The sequence below is a fragment of the Festucalex cinctus genome, chromosome 4 (assembly GCF_051991245.1).
Source record: "Festucalex cinctus isolate MCC-2025b chromosome 4, RoL_Fcin_1.0, whole genome shotgun sequence".
Taxonomy (NCBI): Eukaryota; Metazoa; Chordata; class Actinopteri; order Syngnathiformes; family Syngnathidae; genus Festucalex; species Festucalex cinctus.
Window position 1 is genome coordinate 3,797,501 of NC_135414.1, and position 27,826 is coordinate 3,825,326.

The following is a 27,826-nucleotide window of genomic DNA, read 5'->3' on the forward strand; positions in this document are numbered from 1 at the left end:
ACCGAGAGTTGGCATTTATAGTGCCATTCAGCTGTACAGAGCAGAGAGGACGACAACGACTTCATTCATTCATAAAGTACAAATTATTGGTGCGGTCGTTTATTAAAAATATATTTTCAGAGGTTGGTGTGGGCGTACAGTATGCATCTGGCACGTAAAAATTATCGTAAAATGCCTCCCCGCCATTGCCGATAAGCCCGGGTTACGTTATGTGTCCCTCCTCCCTGTGTGATCAGAGAGGGCCGTGCATGTTGTGCCGCAAATGGCATGAACTGCTGTCATGATCCCGGGATCGAGGTTGCGGCAGGTTTATAAATGCTTTCCAAAAACGTTATTTGTGTCACGCAAACTCCATGTTGCTATTTGCGCTGACGTTAGTGAATTAAGACGCTGCATATCAATGAGTCTCATTTGCATTGGGGTGGGCATATTTTGCGTCAAATGTATGCAAATTACCTAATTTAAATATGCGCAAATAACACCGGCGCACTGTGACGCAATCTGGTTGTTAGCGCACTTAGTGACGGATTTCCCCATCTGCGCGTGTTTAGTGAATTAGGCGCTCCCGGATTGCTCCATTTTTACCGGTTAGCGTCGCGCAAACGCGACGTAAACCTTGAACCCTGAATATGCCCATGAGTACGCACAAAACATGCTTTTGTGCACAGTATTTTCTATTGCACTTACATAATTATGACACATGGCCATGTGAAATGGCCTTTTTTTGTTACAGTGACAGTTACAGTGTATTGCTCCAGTTGTTTTAGTCTGATTGTCTTACAAAGCTCTACTTACTGTCTTCATCATCACATCCCTCAAATTCTCTTCTCATGTCCCCTTCTCCTTGCTCAAAAACTCACTCCGCTTACTGAACTTAGGCTGAACTGCTTTTTAACAAACATACCTGTAAGGGAAATCGGTCCAATTAATTATTAAATCAATAATTGTTAATTATTAAATTAATAATCAATTGGCTCATTAATTGAAGGAGACTCAAACTTAATATTTAAATTAAGTTGAGCTTGCCTGCGGAGCACCACATCTCTTTTTGATAATTTTATCAGGATAACAGATGAGAACCTCGTTGAATCAGTCATTAAAATGAAGGTTGTGCCCTTACTACAATTTTGTGAGTTCTTTGTTCAGCTTAGAGGTCACTATAAATTGAGGAAACACACACAGAGTAAACCAGGTTTTGAGTTTTGTGCACGTTTATTCTCTAACCTAGGTGGGATAATCTACTTAGAATTTAAAGAAGCAAAACTAACTACTATGATAGACAATGAAACGAGAACTAAAATAATAAAAATAATCAAAGGAGAAGAAAAGAAGAAAAAAAGAAACGGTCTTAGCCAAGGTGATAGATTTCTTAAATCAAACCAACATGGGACCCACAATCAACCTAGTTTGCACCAATTTGTACTAGGGCAAAGGCCTGCAAAGTTGCACTTACAGATGGGGTTGGTCTGAGAAGCAGGACCCTGGATGGAGACTCGCCAAGCCCGTTTGAAGATAGAATGGAGAAGGTTCAGTTCAGGAGAGGGAGAGAGAGGTCGTCCGGCTGGCCAACTGAGCGTCACGGGGTCAACCTGCTGGCTGGGAAGCGGCCCTCTTGGTTGAGGCCTCGGTGCTTGGGAAAAGCACCATCCGTTGAGCCTTTGCAGGGACTAAAAGCAGCGTGTTTCGCTGCGCCTGTCGCTACACGCGATGGCTTCTGTGCGTTGCCGTGTGCTGGAGGTTAAGCTAGCTGGGCTAGCCCTTTGTCGGGCAGCCGCGCCGATGGAGACCAGGAAGGAGCCAAGGAGCAGCGAAGAAGCGGGAGCCAAAGAGCAGCGGAGAAGAGAGCAGCACGCAGGGAGCGTGCTTTTAAATTGGGAAGGCGGCGGCCTCCACACCAGGGGGGCCGGTGAGACCACAGTGGAAAGTTACCAGCTTAGAGAAGGTTTTGGTTGACTAATCAGATTGAATCTGGATCCCATGTGTGTTAAGATTCTAAGGTCAGAATTCAACCAATGCAACACGTACAATTGAATACCTCAAATAAAATGTTACCTAGCTTACACTGTTAAAACGTGCATACACATGAAAGTTTAGTGGAGAATCTGCCACTGCAATGGAACATTTTCATGACATTTCATGGAGTCAACATTTCACAAATGGCAAACATAACATTTCATAATTCATTGTTCTGTTGCAAAATAAGAAAGTCAAGTTTCTAAGAAGGCTTTTACTGTCCTGATTTGTGTGTGTGTGCGCGTGCGCGTGTCAGTCAGAGCATTTGTGGCTGTTTGTGGGGGATGTTCTTGTGCTCCCCACCCCCCACAGTGGCATGTTCAGGCCACAGGAGCTCAATTCCTTTGGAACTGAGGTTGCAAAAAGTTACAACCGGCCGATAATCGTTACATACCTTTTGTTGAAAATCAGACTCACTGATCCTGATATTCTCTGCTGTCATTAGGTAGAGCGAGGATTCAAGGCCGCACATATATCTGGTGTGGAGCTGCAGCACATGGGCCAGCAAACAATGGGACACTACCCGATCCACTTCCATATGAATGGTGAAGTGGATGAGATGGGAGGTTACAACCCCCCCACCTATGTCAGTGATCTATCAATCCACCACTCATTCTCTCGCTGTGTAACCATCCACAGCTCCAATGGACTTCTGGTGAGTTCAGCTATTCTATATAAACAGGACAGTGCAGTAACATAACAGATTTATTAGACCACCACCCAATGTTTATGTCACAGATACACAAACTAAATAGCACTGGTATCAGTATTGGATCTCCAAAAAAATACAATTTTTGTCTAAGTGGATATGCAATATGAATAATTTGCCATTCACTGTTCATATACTGTACAGCCGCTGTCTGATGGGCTTTATCTGCATAAAGCCCATCAGACTGTCCGAGACCAATGCCCCTTCAGAAACAATCGTCAACAGTGGGGTGGGGTGGAATGGAATGATTGTCTGACATTGACATTTTGCTGTGGATGACACCTACCCCCTTAGCACCCCACTGAAAAAATAAATAAATAAATAAGTAGAACCTCACTCAAATTTAGAGTTGTCCAGTAAAGTAACTGACAATCTTTTATTATTTTCATAACAGTTACTATAACACATTTTAAGCATATTTTGATTATTATTATTATTATTATTATTATTATTAAAGGCATTTAAAAGGACCACAAACAAAAATGCTTTGCAAAAATATCTGACCTGTTCCCGCAAAAGGGTCCGCATGTTGGCAGGCTCAATCTGAAGATATGGACGATATTAGACAGTTGGACTTTATTTGTCCATTTTGAGATTTCTCCACAAATAGCCTCATTGAGGTCTTTAGTTTCATTTGCAAGCAGCACAAATGTCAAAATTGTAATAGAAGTGTATGAAAATAAGCAATTACTAGACAGTATGCCTAGTAACTAGGGGGCGTGTTTTTAGCCTAGCCACTAGCTAGCGCTGCCTCTTGCTGAGCTATTTAAAAACGACCTGAATTTCCTAGCCTCAAACGTAATTCACAAAAGACTTATATAAATATTGTGAGGATAAGCGAATCTACTAATGGATGGACGGATGGACAGAACAAAAAAAAAGGCGAAACACACCATTCAGCACGTAAGTGAACAGAAGTCATCCTACCTTGGAGTAGAAGCTGTTGTCATCGGTACAGTTACCGGCGAATTATAATCCAAACGAACAGAGATATTCTCCAGGATCGTTTTCTTAATGAATCATGTCTATCAATGTCTACTTTTAATTCAAATTACTACATTCACACTACTCCATGTCGAACTTGATACTTGAACAGGGGAGCATCTAGTGATGCCCCCGCGGAGCACCGACTGGCTGTCATTACTCCTTCACTCACGCCGAGTCGGGAACTAAAAGTTGTGACATGCGCCAGTGCCTTATATGCAATGTAGACTAACGTAATAATGTATTGTAAACACCAATATAATGTTTTGATCGCTTGTCGATGCACCTTTCATACATTAAAATGCAACACAAGGTGCTGAACAGTTAAAACGTCCATAGTACAATAAAAGCAAACCCACCCCTCCCCCAACATCTGCACGATCATACCACCCCAACACACACCCATACACGCACACATGCATGCACACCCCCACACACAACAAATGGGCAGGTTTCATGGGGAGGAAACGGTGCCCCTGACATTGGTACTCCACCACTGTGGTGCACAACGTAGCCACTTATTCACAGTCTTGCTGTATGGGAATTCCAGCAACTTGCAGTCAAATTGATGAACAGCCGCTACAAAGAAATTAGACTTGTTATAAAATCGTCGTCAGCACACATTTACCCCTGAAAAGCTCAGCCCTGACATAACAACATAACAATGCACAGTGACTGACGTTACATATAAATCAGCGCTAGCCACAAACACCATCTAGAGTTTATATTGAGAGTTATCCACACGGTTAAAAAGTTAGTGGCTGTCCTTTGTGTTAACTTTAACATCAAATTAACAGCCGGTTAAAGTTAATTGAGTTTTGAACAAGATAAATGTGCAGTTAAAGTTAACAGGTGAATAAATCTCCTTATTCAGTGGTAAAAAAATAAAAATAAAAAAAAAGCTAGCCCTTGCTAATGCTAACAACGCTAATACACTACGCTACAACATAATAATTTTAAGTACTAATTCACAAACTTGTCATACTAGAATTTTCAAAAATACAGTATGTTCTCCTTAGGACTTACCAGTTTGTCTACTTTTGTCACCTGTAAAAGACGCTAAAAGCTGTAATTAAATATTGAATAAACATAGATTTATCAACATCAACCAAAAATAACCAATTTCACCAAAATTCGACATTGTAACATTGTATTTTGCTATCTGGGCAACCAACTACTGAAGATTGACGTATCGTTTTGAAAATACCACTCATCCATCCATCATCCTTTTTCCTACGGTTTCCCTTGCTGTCTGTAACTTAAAAAAAAGAAAAAAAAGTAAAATGGAATGTTCTCCTTTGCAGGTAAAAGACGTGGTGGGCTATGATACGCTGGGCCATTGTTTCTTTACAGAGGATGGTCCAGAGGAGAGAAACACATTTGATCACTGCCTGGGCCTCATGGTCCGAGCGGGCACTCTACTGCCTTCAGACAGAGACAGTAAAATGTGTCGTGGCATCACTGATGGAGCATACCCTGGATATGTAGCCAACCCCCGGCAAGACTGCAGGTAAGAGAATGGCTGTAACTGTAAATGCATCCTCTTCTTGGGATAACCACCAAGAAGAGGATGCATTTACAGTATGAATATCTCTATACCCGCGACCCTAGTGAGGAATAAGCGGTTAAGAAAATGGATGGATGGAATTTCTCTGCTACTTTGTGTCTTGTGTGCGTCAGAATCAATCAGTTCTGACAAAAATAATCAAATCATCTTTGTTGGTTGTTTGCATGTAAGCCACAGCTGCAGTTGCTTGAACTGATGCATCACAGAAGACGCAGATCTGTTTATGTTCTGCATTTGTCAATGAAAATGAGAAGTATGATCTTGGAATGTGAATTTTCTCAAGTTGTTTCAGATCACAGGTCTCCTTTGTCAGCTCCCGCAACAGTAACCTTCCTTGGATGCTTACTGGCACTGCAAATGAACCCCAACGGGTTGAAAAGGCTATTAATGGTGGACAGAACACCCCTTTTTGTGTAAGCCTTATCAGTCTGTGTGAAAGTGTCTTTTCCATTGTCCCAGCATATTCCTAAACTTCTCTGCATAGGTGGGAGCTCTGGTTGAAGTCTATATCCTTGAGCCAGTTTACCAATCTTCCTTGGTGATTGCAGTCATGACGCTTGGGCTGTTGGAGGTTATTTTGTGGAGCTTTAAGTTGTAAGTAGCAATCAGTTTGTGAGTGACTTTCAGGAGTTTAAGTACCTCAGAATCAGTGGGAACAGATTTCAATCCTTCGTCAACATAGAAATGTATTTGTACAAACTGCTTGGCTTGAAGAGTGTGTTGCGAATCTGACTTGTGGGCTGCGTTTCTCAGACCAAATGTTGCCACGGCTGGAGACGGGCTCTTGCTGAACACATGAACATTCATTCTGAACTCAACGACTGGTTCTGTTGGATAGTTGTTGTGATACCAAAGAAACCTAAGGAAGTTCCTGTAGCCCTCTTGCACTTGAAAACAATGGAACATTAGTTGTATATCCTCTGTAATGGCTACTGATTACTCTCCAAAGCAGACAAGTACTCCGACAAGACTTGTTCATGTTTGGACCCCAAAGCAGCATGTCATTTAAAGATACCCCTTCAAACTTAGCGCTTGAGTCAAAGACAATTCGAATGCTCCCTGGCTTTTGCGGATGATATACCCCAAAAAGCTCAGATACCAGCATTCATCTTCTTCCCCAAGAGTTGGTGCTGGTTTTGCATGTTCTTTGTCAAACAACCACTGCATAAAGTCCATAAAATGTTTTTCCATTTCAGGACGGTTCTTTAGTGTGCGGCACAATGACTGGAAATGGCTGAGAGCTCGTCTACTGTTGTTAGGAAGACAAGGTCTTGGTGTGCAGAAAGGGAGTGGAGCTATCCAGTTGTTTTCTTTGTCTTGGCAAAAGTCTCTAGAAGGGCTTGGTCACGAGTGATGGGGCTAGCTTTTCATCCTTCTCAGCTTGTTGAAACATGCTTTCCCCTATTTTACATGTACTGCACTTCGAGCGTCCCAGGGCTCACTGAGCGACTGAAAATGTTCCTTGACATGAAAACTATTCTGGCAGGGTGGTAGGAGGCTAGGGCGCCCGTTTTGTCGAACAGTAGTTCTGTAGGTGGCTACGTTGTCAGGCTTGTGAGCGCCCCCTAAGCATACATCGCCCACAATAACCCACCCAAGTGCAAGTCTCTGTGCAAATGGTGCCATTAATGCGTTCAAACAATTTGTGTACTTGCACATTGTCACGCCCTATCAAACCATTACATTATTATTTATGATGCAAGATTAAATTAGCCTACATTGCACACAAGGCACTAGTGCATGTCACAACTTTTAATTCCCGACGTGGTCTGAGTGAAGTAGCAGGGTAGCCCTCTTCCGCGAGCTTGCGGCGTCCCTCGCTCGAGTTCGACATGGTTTAGTCAAGTGTGTGAATGTAGTAATTTGAATTAAAAGTTGACCGATTCATTACGAAAACGTTCCTGGAGAATGTCTCTATTTGTTTTGGATGACAATTCACCGGTAACCACACCGATGACAGCAGCTTCTGCTCCAAGGTAGGATCACTTTCGTGCTGAGTGCTGACTGGTGTGTTTCGAATTTTTTTGGTTGCTATGTCCATCCATCCATTCATTAGCAGATTCACTTATCCTCACAATATTTATATAAATCATTTGTGAATTACGTCTGAGGCTAGGAAATTCGGGTTGTTTTTAACAAGGTTAAGCGCGGTGCTATAGCTAGCACCTTGCCTAAAAACATGCCCCTAGTGACGAGGCATACTGTCTAATAATTTACAAAGCTAGAGCACTCACCACCACTAACTTCACCTCTGACCCTTCCATTCAGGTCCATGGCTCGGTTGTGATAAATTCATTTGAAGCCATTTCCCTGAGCTCTATAGAAGATGTCCACCAGATTAAGCCATTTGGCTCCCCATGTGATTCTGTTCCCCCTCATTTCTTTAAAGAGGTTCTTCCGACTATCGGCAATACAGTTCTGGCAATTATCAACAGTAGCCTGTCTTCTGTAGTTGTCCCCAAACAATTTAAACATGCTGTGGCGCAACCACTACAGAAGAAATCCGGTCTTGACCAATGTGTGCTGTAAAATTTTAGGCCCATTTCCAAACTGCGTTTTATCTAAAAAAATCTGGAAAAAGTGGTACACATGCAACCAGGCACCTTCTTGGAGGAAAATAAGGTTTTCCAGTCAGGTTTTAAGAAAATGCATGGCACAGTCAGCCCTGTTATGAGTTTTTAATGACACCCTCTCGGAAATGACACTGGAGACTATGTATGTCTCGTACTGTTAGACTTGATTGCAGCGTTTGATACAGTGGACCACAGTATTCTGTTGCTCGTTTACAGCACCAGGTGGGCATTGGTGGTAGTGCTTTTGAGTGGTTTCGATCCTATTTGGCTGACAGAACATTCTGTGTTCGCCTTGGGTGCTCAGAGTCTCGCACCACCCCACTGTCATATGGTGTTCCACAAGGTTCTGTATTGGGGCCCTACTGTTCTCACTATATTTACTGCCCTTGGGCTCCATCCTAAGAAAACATGGGATCTCCCTTCACTGCTATGTGGATGACAGTCAGATCTATGTCCCGCTTAGTAAAAAGGACACTTTCTCATTGAGGCCTCTTTTGTCCTGTCTGGAGGAAATCAAAGCCTGGAAGGCTTTAAATTTCTTTAACTTCAATGAGAAGAAAACAGAGGTTATGGTCTTTGGTCCCAGCGCCTCTTCTCATCCTGCCGACTTGGCACACTATCTATAGCCAACAGCCTCAAACTTGGGTGTCAAGATGGATAGTGACTTTAAACTGGACCGGCAAATTGCCGCTGTTGTCAAATCCAGCTTTTTTCATCTTAGGCAGCTGGCTAAGGTAAAATATCTCCTATCTGCAGCACTTAGAAACGGTAATCCATGCCTTCATTACATCTCGGCTGGATTACTGTAATGCAAGGCACAGGGAGAACATGCAAACTCCACCCAGGCAGGCCGAAGCCTGGACTCGATCTTGCGTCCTCAGTACTGAAGCCACATTTAACACTATCGTGCGAGCAGAGAAGTCTCAGAGAAAGTGGCCGTGTGTTTAGTCCGCATAGAAGGTGCGGGGATGAGTCCGCACCTGTTGATGTCATAGAGTGAGCACTCATTCGTTTTCTTGGGTTGGGAGGGGCTGGTGCTTGGAGAGCAGAATGATCTAGAATTTCTCATAGAAGGGCGAATGAAGGAAAACACTTCACTGATGTTTTTGGTGAGAATTAGCATTTTAACATGGCTAAAAGCTTTAAAAAAAAAAAAAAAAAAAAAAAAAAAAGATATTTCATGTTACTGTCCCTTTAACTTTTGTTGCAGACCAAAGTTCAATTAGCTTTTGTGTGGCAGCTGGTAGAGTACGTGTGATAGTGCATGTATGTGCACCAGAAAATGACTGACACAACACAACATTCTCTGATAGGCTGGTTCTGTTGCACCATGACGTCTCGGAATAGTAATTAAAAAAATAAAAGTAAAAAATAAAGTCAAATTATAGGCATAATATTGGGACAGAGAGGGATGCCTTTTGAAAAGATTACTTTTATAATACTCTATAGCTATGTTATACAGGCAGTTTTAACATAGGACAAAAATGTTGCAAAGAGTAAACTGAAAATGTTACTTTTTTTTTCTCCAATTCCTCTTCGCACGTCTTACTCTTGTTTTTTTTTTTTTTTTAGTGCAACTTCAACTTTCTGGATTGCCAATCCAAATAACAACCTTATCAACTGTGCTGCTGCAGGCTCTGAGGTGAGTTTCTATTTTCACTTTTAGCCATCTCAACCACTTTTCTCCCTCTCCCCATGTTGACTCGTTATCATGTTGTCAGGTCAGATTAATAACTGTTGTATTGACTATCAGCCAATTGTAATTTTTGCAACCTCATCAAAGACAAAATTTAACGATTCAGTGAACGAATCTTTTGAACTGATTCTAATGATCCAATGCACCTAAAATAACTGTACTGCCCATCACTAGTATGAGTTTGTCTGTAAAGCTTTTTATTTATGCTTGTGTACCTTAGGAAACAGGATTCTGGTTTATCTTCCACCATGTACCAACTGGACCATCTGAGGGGCTGTACTCACCTGGAAAAACAGAACACACACCTATGGGCCAGTTCATCAACAACAGAGCTCATTCCAACTACAGGGTGAGTCTGAAAATAAGAAACAAATCCATCCACATCGCACATCGCCTCGCAACTTCGGGAATGAACGGACTGAACGTCTCATACAGCACAAGTGTTAACGAATTACAATTGAAGTTGAACTGTACCAAGATAGTAGTGTAGTATTAAACTTTAACCTACGTATTTAACATGGCCACTGAAAAAGTGCAAGCTGACTGACACGTACCTCAGAGAAAAAAGGAAGGCGCTGCAGGAGAAGAATGTCTTGCCCTTAGTCCCAGAAAGAAGTGGAAGCTCTGTAGTGCTCTCTTTTCTCAACCCGATGAAATGCTAGTAGTTGTCTTTCTAGCAACGCTTGTCCCTCTCCTTCTGCGTTGTGCCAGATGAAGCAGCTGGATCCACCACACTGGATTTCCAGTGAAACGAACCAGATATGCTTTAATTGTATATTTCCACGCTTATTTTGAGGGGAGTTACAGAACGGTCAACATTTACCTCCTAGGCCAGGCCTCGATACACCAATCCAATGCCACATGTCGGAAAGTGTATGGGCGTATGTGCTCGTATGCAGCTCTAGGCCAACGTCCGTCGGCAAGGGGGCGCGACTGCGCATGCGACTAATGTAGACGTGTTGGGTTAGTGCTCCTCTCCGTGACTTTAAAAAAATATCTTTAGACTGCGTTTTTCTGACGTCAAGTCGCAAGTGTGTGCCCTGCCATATTTGAAAGACCATAACTGACTTAAAATTCGACATGCCGAAGTCCAGCGTTTCGAATAAGACAAACAACAGAAGGCCAAGCAACTGGAGCTAAGGCTAGTAATATCGATGGAGGCGAGCCTCGTGAAGACTCTCTGGCTACATTGGGCGGGCTTCCGGATAAAACCTTCGAGATGTGCAAGGCATTGTGCAAGGAGATGTCAGTCCTGCGCTGCATAAACGAACGGTTTGACACGTTTGAAACGAAGTTTTAATCACTTGCGTCACAGGCTGACCTACAAGCCCGTGTGGCTAGCCAAGAGCTAGCGGCTAACGAGTTGGATACGCGCGTGCTAGCGCTCGAGGCTAAATGCACTGAGCTAGGAGAGAGCAACGCCCGACTTCGTGACAAGGTGCTCGACCTGGAAGCCCGTTCCCGGAGGCACAACGTGAAGATCGTGGGAATACAAGAGGAAGAAGAGGAAGGCAGACCCACCGAATTCATATCGAAGTTGATTCCTCAACTCCTCGGCGAGGAACACTTTGCGCATCCAGTTAAAGTTGATCGGGCACATCGCTCCCTCCAACCGAAGCCGGCCGTCGGCGTGAAGCCTCGTACCATCCTGGCATGTATTCATCACTTCCAGGAGAATGAGTTAATTCTTCGCATTGCTCGACAAAAATCATTGGAGTATAAAGGAAAAAAGGTGCTCATCTTCCCGGATTACACCAATGAGGTGATGGCTCAACGGCGCGCATTCAAGGATGTGTTGCAGGCATTGCGTGACGAAGGCACAAAACACACTTTGCGTTACCCGGCCCTAGGGAAGAATACGGAACCGCAAGGAGCGTAAACCCCAATATATACTCGTTTTTGTTTTGTTTTTTTATTTAATTTATTTTTATTGTTTCTCTCTCCTTTCCTTCCCCATGTTATATCGACTTGATTATATTTTGTATAGATGAGCGACTTTGTATTTTGGAACACCTGATCCATTCTATTACCATTTGAGAACATTTTGGTGTGATTATGTGTGAGAACCGTATATACACATCATAACTGGACTATGAAGGACTATGTTGGAATTTGGGACTACCTTGGTTAGTCGCTGAGCTCGTTTGATTTGAATATTCTGTTTTAAATAGTAAGGAGGAGAGATAGGAGAGAGGGGAAATGGGGAAGAAGAAATAAAAAAAGTTCATATTTTCTTGTTTGGTTAATCCATTATCGCAGTTACATGTTAATATTATTGTTGGTAGATTGTCACGGACAGGGAACTAGAAGTGGTTAGTTATTCGCTTAGTAGCTCCTTTAGAATGTTTATGGGTTGTCATATGCCATGTTTTGGTTGGCATAAGGCGGGGTGGGTGGGTTTTTTGTTTTTTGCTTTTTGCTTTTTTGTTTGTTTTTTTCCTGTTGTTTGTTTTGTTTTGTTTTGTCAGCTCTTTTTCATGTCAGTTGGTTGATAGAGACACTTGCTACGTTCAATATCTGTGTGAAATTATTTAATTTTGATGAGTAGAGTGGTTAAATTTGTCAGCTTTAATGTCAATGGGCTAAATGGACCGATCAAGCGTAAGAGAGTTTTAACTTATTTGAAGAAGCTGAAAACAGATATTGCCTTTATTCAAGAGACCCACTTAACGGCACTGGAACATAAGAAGCTGAGGAGGGATTGGGTGGGTCATGTCATATCGGCATCTTTTACTTCCAAGGCTAGGGGAGTGGCTATTTTAATTAATAAGAACACCCCTGTTAGAATTGGCGAAACTGTAATTGACACATTGGGAAGATGTGTTTTACTGAACTGTCAAATATATTCAGAAACTTGGACTTTCCTAAATTTGTATGCACCAAATTATGATGATGATATGTTTATTCAAGACATATTTCTCAAGGTGTCAAGTTATCTGCTATCGAACTGCCTAAACTTAGCCAAGAGGAACAGGATGAGCTTGACTTGCCCTTTTCATTCAAAGAACTAGAGGAAGCATTGGGTTCGTTGCAGGCGGACAGGTCACCGGGGGAGGATGGATTTCCCCCAGAATTCTACAGGGCATTCAAAGATTTACTCCTTCCACTTCTCATGGAAGTTATTAAGCTAGCCTCTAAAACCCAAGCACTTCCTGAATCATTTTTAATGGCTATAATTACTGTGGTTAAAAAAAAAAATAAAGATCCGCTGAAATGTTCCTCATATCGGCCAATTTCCTTATTGAATGCAGATTATAAATTGTTATCTAAAGCCCTAGCTAACAGACTCAGTCAATATTTGCCTCATTTAATAAATCCAGACCAGAGTGGCTTCATTCCAAAACGTTCCTCAGCTAATAACCTGTGTCGGCTCTTCATCATTATCCATTCTGCTAAATCTGATAAGGAACCAAGCATAGCCTTGGCTTTAGATGCGGAAAAATCCTTCGATAGATTAGAATTTAAAGTGCTGGCTAAATTTGGATTTGGTCCATCATTTATTCGGTGGGTAGGGACTCTCTACCACAAACCACAGGCGAAAATAAGCACTAACGGACAGGTTTCTTCCGCGTTTTCTTTAAACCGGTCAAGTCGACAAGGATGCCCTTTGTCTCCTGCGCTGTTTGTCTTAGCAATCGAACCCTTGGCTGAAACGATTAGGAAAGATAACAACATAAAGGAATTGAAAGTGGACCAAACGGTTCACAAAATTAATCTCCTAGCGGATGACATTATTTTATATCTTAAAGACCCTAGTGACTCTCTTTCCAGACTGCAAACTGTACTGAACATGTATGGTAATATTTCAGGTTATAAGGTAAATTTGGAGAAGAGTGAAATCCTTCCACTGACGGACTTTGATTATTCTGTACTTAAAGGTACTACTCCATTTGGATGGCCTGCTTATGGTCTGAAATATCTGGGAATAATTGTGGACAGTAACCTAAAAAATTGGTATAAATTAAATAATGTCCCGCTGCTTACCAAAATTGAGGAGGATCTACGTAGGCGGATGGGCCTACCTCTGACTTTGATTGGAAGTAGGGCTGGGAAAAAAAGTCGACTTTAAAAATAGGTCGACTGGAAAAATTTAAGTCGACGCTCCGCCCGGACCCATGTTTGCGCCATCGCCGTCCATGTTTCACACGGACCTTTTATGCCGCCGCACAGTGTGTGTTGCGAACTTCAGTGAGAAGAAGGCGGACAGAGTAATATTTATTTATTTATTTTTTAAATGACTCCTGTCTGGTCTGATTGTTTGTTTGAATTTGGAGGTGTGTTGCACAGCCGCCATTAGCCTAACTGCGCATACAGTTCTTTTACTGCAAGTGTACATGTACACTCGTACAGTATATACAATATTTATTAGTTAAGATTATATCCTCATTGGTTGCACTATTTTATAATGGAGGAAAAGCGAATGGATAAGAGGACAGAGCTACAGGCTCTTCTAAACATTTGGGAGAGGAAGAGAGCACGACTTTGAATCGGAGTCACCAAGCCACCATACACGTTATTACTGCCAAACTTGGTTGGTGAGTTGAACTGCTAAAATGCTCACACGACCCTCAAAAAGTCTGTAAAAGCTGCAAAGATACACCTGGACTTTTAAACACTCATGGATCAGTACAGCGGCATGACTGCCGAGTGAATGGGACGGCCAAATCGAAGCCACGGTTCATGGATACCGGAGCAATAACATGGATTCAGCGCGTCACATATAGACAAAGGTAAACACGACAATAATGTTACAGAAATGCTTGTAATATTGTCATTTAGTTCGCTCCCTCGTGTAGCGCTTGGCAGCTGCTTGATTGTGTGACTGTCACTTTCTATTAGTCAGCAGTTATTTATTTTGCTGCGACCGGCAAATCTCCTGCGAGCTTTATTTTGCCGTGAACACTCGGAACGAAAATTCTTGGCCTGCCGTGAATACCACGATTGCTTATAAACATTCACAACCGTATATGAATAACACAAATGTGCACGACCAGTTCGCTGCGGCGTCGTGGTGGCCGTTTTGTCGAGTCAAACACATTTCACTGGGAGTTAGCTTAGCGTTTCACGGTAACGTAGGCAAAGTTTTTCCATTTTTCCACTCACCGGTCCGTGACAGAATAGCCCCCCTCACAAACACGGCTTGAATCGCAAAGCCACGTCATCTTGGTCGCGAAAGAAGAGATTATTCTCCTACTGCGGTGAAGTTAGTTTTAGGTTGGATATTCGATATTCGACAGACATTCGCGTCGGGGAAAGCCGCTTCCAGGAAGCCGCCTCTACGGTGCGGGAGAGCCGCCTCGACACGCTCCGCTCCGGGCCAACTATACGCTCCGGGAGCTGTCGTGTGGGAAAGCCGACTGGACACGCTCCGCCTCGGGCCGACTGTACGCTCCGGGAGCTGTCGTGTGGAAAGCCGTCTAGACGAGGATACGCTCCGGGTTACGCCTTTTCTTTTTACGCAGTCAACCTGTTCGCCCTTTTCTAAGATTTACGGTAGACTGCGCGAAGGGGCGCTGGCACGGAGAACTACATCCGCTAGCATGGAGTACGACATCCTGTTGTCAAAATAAAAGATCAGTTTCCAAAAATAAAATAGAATTCAACACAGTTTAAAATGTTTTTTGTTTGTTTGTTTGTTTGTTTTTACTATTAATATTGTTATTATTATTTTTTATTATTAACAGTTTAAAAAGGCTTCATTATTATTATTTTTTATTATTAACAGTTTAAAAGATGCTTCACTATAACAGCACCAATTCACATTTCACTGGGAATGCACTCTTGTGGGGTGATATTGGGAAATAATATTGATATGTACAATATTAAGTTAATTTAAAACGAAGGAATGGTTGAAATTGAGAAAAAAGAAAGAGGTTTGTCAGACAGACGTGGCATGACCTAGAAGCTAAAAAGCTAAACTGCTAATATTTACAAAAAAAATAATTAAAATGAAAAATCAAGAGGTGTGCATCGTCAATCAGACATGCCACAATGATGCAGCAATGATTTAGGGTCAATAGGTCACATGACCTGGAAGCTACTGAGCTCAGATGCTCATTTTTGCATATAAAAATTCATAGAAAAAGTTGAAAGATCTAAAATCAAAAAACAAGAGGCGTATCTCATGCGGGAGGCCTGACACTACTATCCCACACTGATTTTGAGAAAATTGGTTACATGACCTGGAAGCTATTGAGCTGAAATGCTCATTTTTGCAAATAAAAATGAATAGAAAAAATTGAAAGATGTAAAATCGAAAAACAAGAGGCGTATCTCATGCGGCAGGCCTGGCACTACTATCCCACACTGATTTTGAGTCCACAGGTCACATGACCAAGAAGCTATTGAGCTCGGACGCTATTTTTCACATCAAAAAAATCATAGAAAAAATTGAAAGATGTAAAATCGAAAAACAAGAGGCGTATCTCATGCGGCAGGCCCGGCACTACTATCCCATACTGATTTTGAGAAAATTGGTCACATGACCTGGAAGCTATTGAGCTCGGATGCTAATTTTTTACATAAAAAAATTCATAGAAAAAATTGAAAGATGTAAAATCGAAAAACAAGAGGCGTATCTCATGCGGCAGGCCTGGCACTACTATCCCACACTGATTTTGAGAAAATTGGTCACATGACCTGGAAACTATTGAGCTCGGATGCTAATTTTTACATTAAAAAATGAATAGAAAAAATTGAAAGATGTAAAATCGAAAAAAAAGAGGCGTATCTCATGCGGCAGGCCTGGCACTACTATCCCACACTGATTTTGAGTCCACAGGTCACATGACCTAGAAGCTATTGAGCTCGGACGCCATTTTTTACATCAAAAAATCATAGAAAAAATTTGAAAGATGTAAAATCGAAAAACAAGAGGCGTATCTCATGCGGCAGGCCCGGCACGACTATCCCATACTGATTTTGAGAAAATTGGTCACATGACCTGGAAGCTATTGAGCTCGGATGCTAATTTTTACATTAAAAAATGAATAGAAAAAATTGAAAGATGTAAAATCGAAAAACAAGAGGCGTATCTCATGCGGCAGGCCCGGCACTACTATCCCACACTGATTTTGAGAAAATTGGTCACATGACCTGGAAGCTATTGAGCTCGGATGCTAATTTTTACATTAAAAAATGAATAGAAAAAATTGAAAGATGTAAAATCGAAAAACAAGAGGCGTATCTCATGCGGGAGGCCTGGCACTACTATCCCACACTGATTTTGAGAAAATTGTTCACATGACCTGGAAGCTATTGAGCTCGGATGCTAATTTTTGCATATAAAAATTCATAGAAAAAATTTAAAGACGTAAAATCGAAAAACAAGAGGCGTATCTCATGCGGCAGGCCTGGCACTACTATCCCACACTGATTTTGAGAAAATTGGTCACATGACCTGGAAGCTATTGAGCTCGGATGCTAATTTTTACATTAAAAAATGAATAGAAAAAATTGAAAGATGTAAAATCGAAAAACAAGAGGCGTATCTCATGCGGGAGGCCTGGCACTACTATCCCACACTGATTTTGAGTCCACAGGTCACATGACCTAGAAGCTATTGAGCTCGGACGCCATTTTTTACATCAAAAAATCATAGAAAAAATTTGAAAGATGTAAAATCGAAAAACAAGAGGCGTATCTCATGCGGCAGGCCCGGCACGACTATCCCATACTGATTTTGAGAAAATTGGTCACATGACCTGGAAGCTATTGAGCTCGGATGCTAATTTTTACATTAAAAAATGAATAGAAAAAATTGAAAGATGTAAAATCGAAAAACAAGAGGCGTATCTCATGCGGCAGGCCCGGCACTACTATCCCACACTGATTTTGAGAAAATTGGTCACATGACCTGGAAGCTATTGAGCTCGGATGCTAATTTTTACATTAAAAAATGAATAGAAAAAATTGAAAGATGTAAAATCGAAAAACAAGAGGCGTATCTCATGCGGGAGGCCTGGCACTACTATCCCACACTGATTTTGAGAAAATTGTTCACATGACCTGGAAGCTATTGAGCTCGGATGCTAATTTTTGCATATAAAAATTCATAGAAAAAATTTAAAGACGTAAAATCGAAAAACAAGAGGCGTATCTCATGCGGCAGGCCTGGCACTACTATCCCACACGGATTTTGAGAAAATTGGTCACATAACCTGGAAGCTATTGAGCTCGGTTGCTATTTTTTACATCAAAAAATTCATAGAAAAAATTGAAAGATGTAAAATCGAAAAACAAGAGGCGTATCTCATGCGGCAGGCCTGGCACTACTATCCCACTCTAATTTTGAGTCCACAGGTCACATGACCTAGAAGCTATTGAGCTCGGACGCTATTTTTTACATAAAAAAAATCATAGAAAAAATTTAAAGATGTAAAATCGAAAAACAAGAGTCGTATCTCATGTGGGAGGCCCGGCACTACTATCCCATACTGATTTTGAGAAAATTGGTCACATGACCTGGAAGCTATTGAGCTCGGATGCTAATTTTTGCATATAAAAATTCATAGAAAAAATTTAAAGACGTAAAATCGAAAAACAAGAGGCGTATCTCATGCGGCAGGCCTGGCACTACTATCCCACACTGATTTTGAGAAAATTGGTCACATGACCTGGAAGCTATTGAGCTCGGTTGCTATTTTTTACATCAAAAAATTCATAGAAAAAATTGAAAGATGTAAAATCGAAAAACAAGAGGCGTATCTCATGCGGCAGGCCTGGCACTACTATCCCACACTGATTTTGAGAAAATTGGTCACATGACCTGGAAGCTATTGAGCTCGGATGCTAATTTTTACATTAAAAAATGAATAGAAAAAATTGAAAGATGTAAAATCGAAAAACAAGAGGCGTATCTCATGCGGCAGGCCTGGCACTACTATCCCACACTGATTTTGAGTCCACAGGTCACATGACCTAGAAGCTATTGAGCTCGGACGCTATTTTTTACATCAAAAAAATCATAGAAAAAATTGAAAGATGTAAAATCGAAAAACAAGAGGCGTATCTCATGCGGCAGGCCCAGCACTACTATCCCATACTGATTTTGAGAAAATTGGTCACATGACCTGGAAGCTATTGAGCTCGGATGCTAATTTTTACATTAAAAAATGAATAGAAAAAATTGAAAGATATAACATCGAAAAACAAGAGGCGTATCTCATGCGGCAGGCCCGGCACTACTATCCCACACTGATTTTGAGAAAATTGGTCACATAACCTGGAAGCTATTGAGCTCGGTTGCTATTTTTTACATCAAAAAATTCATAGAAAAAATTGAAAGATGTAAAATCGAAAAACAAGAGGCGTATCTCATGCGGCAGGCCTGGCACTACTATCCCACTCTAATTTTGAGTCCACAGGTCACATGACCTAGAAGCTATTGAGCTCGGACGCTATTTTTTACATAAAAAAAATCATAGAAAAAATTTAAAGATGTAAAATCGAAAAACAAGAGGCGTATCTCATGTGGCAGGCCCGGCACTACTATCCCATACTGATTTTGAGAAAATTGGTCACATGACCTGGAAGCTATTGAGCTCGGATGCTAATTTTTGCATATAAAAATTCATAGAAAAAATTTAAAGACGTAAAATCGAAAAACAAGAGGCGTATCTCATGCGGCAGGCCTGGCACTACTATCCCACACTGATTTTGAGAAAATTGGTCACATGACCTGGAAGCTATTGAGCTCGGTTGCTATTTTTTACATCAAAAAATTCATAGAAAAAATTGAAAGATGTAAAATCGAAAAACAAGAGGCGTATCTCATGCGGCAGGCCTGGCACTACTATCCCACACTGATTTTGAGAAAATTGGTCACATGACCTGGAAGCTATTGAGCTCGGATGCTAATTTTTACATTAAAAAATGAATAGAAAAAATTGAAGATGTAAAATCGAAAAACAAGAGGCGTATCTCATGCGGCAGGCCTGGCACTACTATCCCACACTGATTTTGAGTCCACAGGTCACATGACCTAGAAGCTATTGAGCTCGGACGCTATTTTTTACATAAAAAAAATCATAGAAAAAATTGAAAGATATAAAATCGAAAAACAAGAGGCGTATCTCATGCGGCAGGCCCGGCACTACTATCCCATACTGATTTTGAGAAAATTGGTCACATGACCTGGAAGCTATTGAGCTCGGATGCTAATTTTTGCATATAAAAATTCATAGAAAAAATTGAAAGATATAACATCGAAAAACAAGAGGCGTATCTCATGCGGCAGGCCTGGCACTACTATCCCACACTGATTTTGAGAAAATTGGTCACATGACCTGGAAGCTATTGAGCTCGGTTGCTATTTTTTACATCAAAAAATTCATGGAAAAAATTGAAAGATGTAAAATCGAAAAACAAGAGGCGTATCTCATGCGGCAGGCCTGGCACTACTTTCCCACACTGATTTTGAGAAAATTGGTCACATGACCTGGAAGCTATTGAGCTCGGTTGCTAATTTTTTCATATAAAAATGAATAGAAAAAATTGAAAGATGTAAAATCGAAAAACAAGAGGCGTATCTCATGCGGCAGGCCCGGCACTACTATCCCACACTGATTTTGAGTCCACAGGTCACATGACCTAGAAGCTATTGAGCTCGGACGCTATTTTTTACATTAAAAAAATCATAGAAAAAATTGAAAGATGTAAAATCGAAAAACAAGAGGCGTATCTCATGCGGCAGGCCTGGCACTACTATCCCACACTGATTATGAGAAAATTGGTCACATGACCTGGAAGCTATTGAGCTCGGATGCAAATTTTTACATTAAAAAATGAATAGAAAAAATTGAAAGATATAACATCGAAAAACAAGAGGCGTATCTCATGCGGCAGGCCCGGCACTACTATCCCACACTGATTTTGAGAAAATTGGTCACATAACCTGGAAGCTATTGAGCTCGGTTGCTATTTTTTACATCAAAAAATTCATAGAAAAAATTGAAAGATGTAAAATCGAAAAACAAGAGGCGTATCTCATGCGGCAGGCCTGGCACTACTATCCCACTCTAATTTTGAGTCCACAGGTCACATGACCTAGAAGCTATTGAGCTCGGACGCTATTTTTTACATAAAAAAAATCATAGAAAAAATTTAAAGATGTAAAATCGAAAAACAAGAGGCGTATCTCATGTGGCAGGCCCGGCACTACTATCCCATACTGATTTTGAGAAAATTGGTCACATGACCTGGAAGCTATTGAGCTCGGATGCTAATTTTTGCATATAAAAATTCATAGAAAAAATGTAAAGACGTAAAATCGAAAAACAAGAGGCGTATCTCATGCGGCAGGCCTGGCACTACTATCCCACACTGATTTTGAGAAAATTGGTCACATGACCTGGAAGCTATTGAGCTCGGTTGCTATTTTTTACATCAAAAAATTCATAGAAAAAATTGAAAGATGTAAAATCGAAAAACAAGAGGCGTATCTCATGCGGCAGGCCTGGCACTACTATCCCACACTGATTTTGAGAAAATTGGTCACATGACCTGGAAGCTATTGAGCTCGGATGCTAATTTTTACATTAAAAAATGAATAGAAAAAATTGAAAGATGTAAAATCGAAAAACAAGAGGCGTATCTCATGCGGCAGGCCTGGCACTACTATCCCACACTGATTTTGAGTCCACAGGTCACATGACCTAGAAGCTATTGAGCTCGGGCGCTATTTTTTACATCAAAAAAATCATAGAAAAAATTGAAAGATATAAAATCGAAAAACAAGAGGCGTATCTCATGCGGCAGGCCCGGCACTACTATCCCATACTGATTTTGAGAAAATTGGTCACATGACCTGGAAGCTATTGAGCTCGGATGCTAATTTTTGCATATAAAAATTCATAGAAAAAATTGAAAGATATAACATCGAAAAACAAGAGGCGTATCTCATGCGGCAGGCCTGGCACTACTATCCCACACTGATTTTGAGAAAATTGGTCACATGACCTGGAAGCTATTGAGCTCGGTTGCTATTTTTTACATCAAAAAATTCATAGAAAAAATTGAAAGATGTAAAATCGAAAAACAAGAGGCGTATCTCATGCGGCAGGCCTGGCACTACTTTCCCACACTGATTTTGAGAAAATTGGTCACATGACCTGGAAGCTATTGAGCTCGGTTGTTAATTTTTTCATATAAAAATGAATAGAAAAAATTGAAAGATGTAAAATCGAAAAACAAGAGGCGTATCTCATGCGGCAGGCCCGGCACTACTATCCCACACTGATTTTGAGTCCACAGGTCACATGACCTAGAAGCTATTGAGCTCGGACGCTATTTTTTACATTAAAAAAATCATAGAACAAATTGAAAGATGTAAAATCGAAAAACAAGAGGCGTATCTCATGCGGCAGGCCTGGCACTACTATCCCACACTGATTATGAGAAAATTGGTCACATGACCTGGAAGCTATTGAGCTCGGATGCTAATTTTTACATTAAAAAATGAATAGAAAAAATTGAAAGATGTAAAATCGAAAAACAAGAGGCGTATCTCATGCGGCAGGCCTGGCACTACTATCCCACACTGATTTTGAGAAAGTTGGTCACATGAACTGGAAGCTATGGAGCTCGGATGCTAATTTTTACATTAAAAAATGAATAGAAAAAATTGAAACATGTAAAATCGAAAAACAAGAAGCGTATCTCATGTGGCAGGCCCGGCACTACTATCCCACACTGATTTTGAGAAAATTGGTCACATGATCTGGAAGCTATTGAGCTGAAATGCTCATTTTTGCATATAAAAATTCATAGAAAAAATTGAAAGATGTAAAATTGAAAAACAAGAGGCGTATCTCATGTGGCAGGCCCGGCACTACTATCCCACACTGATTTTGAGTCCACAGGTCACATGACCTAGAAGCTATTGAGCTCGGATGCTATTTTTTACATTAAAAAATGGGAATCACTATGGAAGCAGAATTTCTTTGAAAATGGCATAATAAAGCTTTACATGTGGATTTTCTTTTTTGCCAGGTGTGCTGAGTGTGTCAAGCTCAATGGGTTTTTGTGAATGTCAACCTCTGAAAAAATCAGCATCCTTTTTTATTTTTAGACAATGAGTTACCCTGATTGGTATGTTTTGTAAAAGTATATATACACATATTTCGCTCGTACTCATTGCACAATGTTGCTTTTATTGTCCAGTGAGGCTATAAAAAACAAATAAAACAAAATAAAAAAGTACATATGTTTGGATAAGTCTAACGCCAATGAACATTTTGAGTGGTGGAATGTAAAAGAATGACTTAATTATCACATTTACAATTTGTTTACAAATTTTGTACAAAATACCATATGTGGGATATTTGGGGGGTTATTTCCCGCAAGGGCTAGGTGGCACTGTATTTATAACTGAATGTTGTCATAGAGATACCTTCAGGCCTTGACTATAAACATACATGTCAAGTTTGGGATTTTTTGGAGCATGTACCGGGGAGTTATTAAGCATTTCCTTTTTCATTACAAAACACAAAAATTGATGCCCCTCCCTCATCATATAGTATTTCGAAAAGTCAAGGTTTTTTCCCCTGTCGTTGGCTCAGGTCTTGACATGGTCCAGGACAAGTCTGAAGTCAGTCGGATGAAACGTGTGGGAGAAGTGGGCAAAAGTCTGCCCCCTGTAAATGTGCAAAAATTGTCAAAAACGGGACATTCAAAAATTCGTAGCTCACTTCCTGTTCATTTTAGCATATGGGTCTAAGAGACGTTTTTGTAGGTCTTGGGCTTTTCATACACCGAAAAATTTAAGTATATCTTGCTTAAACGTACAACCGAGGCTGCGTCTTTAAAATTTTCTAGGGGGCGCTACTGAATCATTTTTGTAAAAATAGCACAATCCACGATAAAATATTTCTCATTTTGCCAGGTCAGATGTGTGTGCCAAGTTTCATGTGTTTCTTTTCCAGTTTAGGCCCTCAAAATTGGCATTGTTTTCTTGGCAAACAGCGCTTAGCCACGGCCACAGCGATTCGCGAAAACTCACAAACTTCGTGTTGTGACCTCATGAAGGGCAAAACCCTCATCTGAGCAAATATGAGGTAGGTCCAGCTAACGTGCAGAAAAACGTTGAAGAAAAAATGTAAGAAAAAAAATTGCCAGTCGGTGGCGCTATCAGAAAGATGAACTCTAAGTTTGTAGATATCTTAAAGACCAAATGTGAAGTAATTTCATGAAATACCATATAGGGTCACAATAGAAGCATTGAAACACTGTCCAACAAATAAAGTATGAAAAAATAATTTATATGTTATATATTTGACGAAATAATCGCTTTTACGAAGTTTGAGCTTGTCGGGCGACAAACCCGGAAGTGATACGTCACACCGGGAACAGCGATGGCAGCGCTCCATGCAGACGCTATAGAAAGCCACTCAAACGTCGATTCAGACAGCGATATCAGCGATAGTTTGAGCGAAAATGAGGAGAACCAAGTTTTTGAAGAGTTGGAGGAAGAGGAGGAGGTTGGTATTTTATACGTTGGACCTTACATGTACGAGCCAGATGCTAATCAGGATGCTGATAGTGCGCCCAGACGACCTGACATGGAATGGAGACAAGACTCGTCGAGATTACAAGATTGGTAAGATATATGTAGGCAGTGGTATTTTTTTTATTTTATTTGAAGATGCCAGCATTTGGACATAATTTTATATTTTTGTCTGACGTTTTTAAAAAAAAATAAATAAATCGGACTTTATGTTCAAGCAGTTACTCAGTACTTGAGTATTCTTTTCAGCAGTTTTTTTTTTACTTGTACTTGAGAGATTTATCAATGACTATTTCTTACTTTTGTACATGATTCAGTCCACGTACTTGTATATTTTGAAACAAATGTTTTCATAAACAGAATTATTGACTGATTGGTATAGCAATACACTTGTTCAATAACATTTCTGTTCATGGTGTCATCGCTCAGTATTTTACTATTTATTTTTATTTTTTTTATTTCAGGTGTACTTGTGGTAATTGCCAGCAAATGCCTACAGCTGTAGAATGTGTTTGCTGCCATGAAATTCAAAAAGTAGTGACTGTACGTCTACAAGGAGAGGAACACTTCAATCAGGTACTGGACTGCATCACTGATCATCCTGGATTCAATGCTGTGTGCCTGGACCCATATGGATTACAGGTAGCATGGATGACCTACAAGCAACAGTACAGAGGCAAGGCATTTGATGGGCCACAGGATGCCAAGTATAGACATATTGCCTACAGACAATTTGTGCGCTGGTGCTGGAAGTTTCTTGGTCTGGACAACCGTGTTGTCCTTCCAGCATGTGCAGTGTCTTGTTATCAGGGCACATTTTCCACCGCCAGGAGAAGAGGAGTCAGCTTTATTCAAAGGGTTTCGTGTTTCACAGAGAAATGTTCCAGAACTGTGATTTGGACTAGTTACATCATAATAAAAATAAACAAATGAGGACAACTTAATACAAGGGATGTGATTCTTTATTTTCTGAGGAATCTCGTATGGTGCTCAGCAATAACATTTGATTTTTCCGGTCTGTTCACTGCTGCTGTAAGAAATTGTGGGTCGACGACCACATCACCGGTTCTGTACTTATTTGGAATGTCAATCAGTTTCATCACCTCTGAAAGGCAGTCATTCACATAGTCTGCAAAAAAAGAAAAAAAAATTGGGATGATAAATATTTGGGCGACATACATACTTACACTAAGTAATGCATCTGCCTGGAATTGTTTTTGTTTCATAACTTACCATAAGTTGCATCCACCAATATCTTTCTCAGAGAATAGCCACCACTCTTATATTTGGGATAAACGATGCAGTAGGAGTGTATTCCTTCCTTCGTCACTTTCTGTGGTCTCCCAGCATTTTCATTATAATGCATAGCAGCGAGAATGATTCTGGAATTGAACAAAAATTGCCTTATTAACAAATTGTCACATTGTGATGAAATAGCTTTATATCTCAAAGTTCTACATTTCATCCTTATGTTCTACTAGTCATGGACAAATCACACTTGAAGCACATTATATATATATATATATATATATATATATATATATATATATATATATATATATTTTTTTTTTTTTTATTGATTCTTTGAGATGGCATTTTTGGTTGAACAGATGCAGTGGAAATTTAATAAATTTCCATTGCACTAGCTGTTATGTTTAAGCCATGAGCACCATCTAGAGGAGCAAATTGAAAAGATAAACATGTTTTATAATCAACGTATGTATATGATTATCACTAATGGCAGTCATTGTTTCAGTGACCACCATTTCAATGTCTGTATCACGGCCATCCAACACATTTGAATCATGCAAGTACATAGTGACTAAAACAACTCCACCTAACTTACTTTTATCCACATTTTGTGGTGGCATAACTTCATCATCTTCGCTGTTAGAACAGGATTCATCCTGCAATAACTGACCCTCGTAATCAGCCATTTCTTGTTCAGAGGCAGCTGCAGAGGTGATAGCCTCAGCTACGGCTCGCTTCCTTTCTCGGTTAGCTGCTGCTGCACGCTGGGCAGGTGGATTTTGAATCTGCTGCTGGTCTTGTGGAGGCAAGTGAATTGTTGGGACAGCAGTTGCATTGAGCAATAACCTGCAGAAACATAAGGAGACACTAAAAATATGCTTCGCTCATAAAACCTATAAAACCAACCAGCATTTAAATATATAATTAAAAAAAATACTATCACATTTCATCTAACCCTGCCTTACCAAATATTTAATTATTTAATGACTCATAAAATGCAGTACAATTGACATATGATTGGCAGTTTTTCAAAAGGACGTGTTATGTTCTTTCATCAACAAAGCAATGCTGCCAACCTATTGAAATTTACTTCCAGAACAATTTGTCTCACTGCCATTATTACTCATCGTTGATATGAAAAGCACCGAGACGTTAGCTTTCGGTTAACGTCGCTAGCTTCTACTGTTCATTCCACAACTGTTGGAAGCTCTGCTTTGTCAAAGTCATCAGTGATCTATCCAAAAATTCCACGTGTTTTCAAAATAATTGTAATCACTTACTTTTTTGCAAATCCTTTATCATAAGCAGACTGGTTGAGGAAGCAGGCATCTTCGAAGTGTTTGTAACACAGAACACTCTTCGACGATGGCGTGAAATTCATTCGCTTCGCGCGAACGAAAGTTGTCCATTTACGTGCCCTGTTATCTTTTGGCCACTCGTACAACTTTTCTTTAGCTTGAGAACAATACATCGCCACACATCGTCGAGTCATCTTACCGAGTAGCAATGCAAACAATGCAGTTCAATGGCCGACTTCTCTCGCAACTTCCCGGTGTGACGTCATTTCCGAAAATTTCCGAAGATTGTCGAAGAAAAGCATTTTCGTTGTCAAGGGCGTTGCTATGGGTTAAACTAAGAACCTGAAAGGGTTGCGTTAAAAAAAACAACGAAAATATGCTGACAATGGTTTAGCCATTGGTATTACTCAAAAACATGGTTGGCCAACCTTACTTCACATTTGGCCTTTAAGGGCTGGACTCTCATATGTGTGAAATTTTGAGAAGATAAGATCATCTGGGCCAAATTAAAGCAGCTTTTGTTGTCACAAAAAATTATCTGACTTTGCGGCATCGTAGTGGCCACGCCCTTTGACAAAAAGTTACAATATTCGGTGTGGGGTATGATCAACATCTTAAGGCTTTTCTGACTAATTTTCAACTGGATTCCTTTAACGAGATTGGCACAGTAGCTAAAAACATAAAGTATTACATTTATTGTCACCACTCGGTGGCGCTATATGTATAACTGAATTTTATCATATATATGTTTTCAGGCCGTGACTATTAAGTTTCATGAGAAGTTTGAGATTTTTTGGAGCTTGAACATGGGAGTTATTAAGCATTTGCTCTTTCTGGACAAATGAAATTTTAAGGCAATTTTTGATGCCCCGCCCCCGTCATTTTGTTTTACGAAAAGTCAAAATGTTTTGCCCAGTTGTTGTCTCAGGTCTTCATATATATATATATATATATATATATATATATATATATATTATATATATATATGTATATGTATATGTATATACACACACACACACACACACACACACACACACACACACATATATATATATATATATATATATATATATATTTATATATATATATTTATACACACACACATATATATATATATATATATATATATATATATATATATATATATATATATATATATATATATATATATATATATATATATATACACACACACATATATATGTATATATATATATATATATGTATATATA

At 40.1% G+C, this 27,826-nt stretch overlaps 1 protein-coding gene and 1 long non-coding RNA gene across 2 annotated transcripts in view; one reads left to right on the forward strand and one right to left on the reverse strand.

The window, feature by feature from the left end:
* Positions 1-10,291, forward strand: part of LOC144017102 (cell migration-inducing and hyaluronan-binding protein-like) — a 276,493-nt gene extending 266,202 nt beyond the window's left edge. Inside the window, exons 16-21 of the mRNA XM_077518355.1 lie at positions 2,459-2,668; positions 5,011-5,216; positions 9,419-9,488; positions 9,763-9,891; positions 10,076-10,157; positions 10,254-10,291. Coding sequence (XP_077374481.1) covers positions 2,459-2,668; positions 5,011-5,216; positions 9,419-9,488; positions 9,763-9,891; positions 10,076-10,157; positions 10,254-10,291 — 735 coding nt within the window. The remainder of the gene's footprint in view (positions 1-2,458; positions 2,669-5,010; positions 5,217-9,418; positions 9,489-9,762; positions 9,892-10,075; positions 10,158-10,253) is intronic.
* A 14,698-nt stretch (positions 10,292-24,989) lies between these two features.
* Positions 24,990-27,040, reverse strand: LOC144017023 (uncharacterized). The gene is made up of 4 exons (XR_013283058.1): positions 26,577-27,040; positions 25,967-26,142; positions 25,279-25,427; positions 24,990-25,174 (listed from the first exon to the last, which is right to left on the reverse strand). It is a non-coding gene; the product is annotated as an uncharacterized LOC144017023 (long non-coding RNA).
* Between the last annotated feature and the right edge of the window lie 786 nt (positions 27,041-27,826).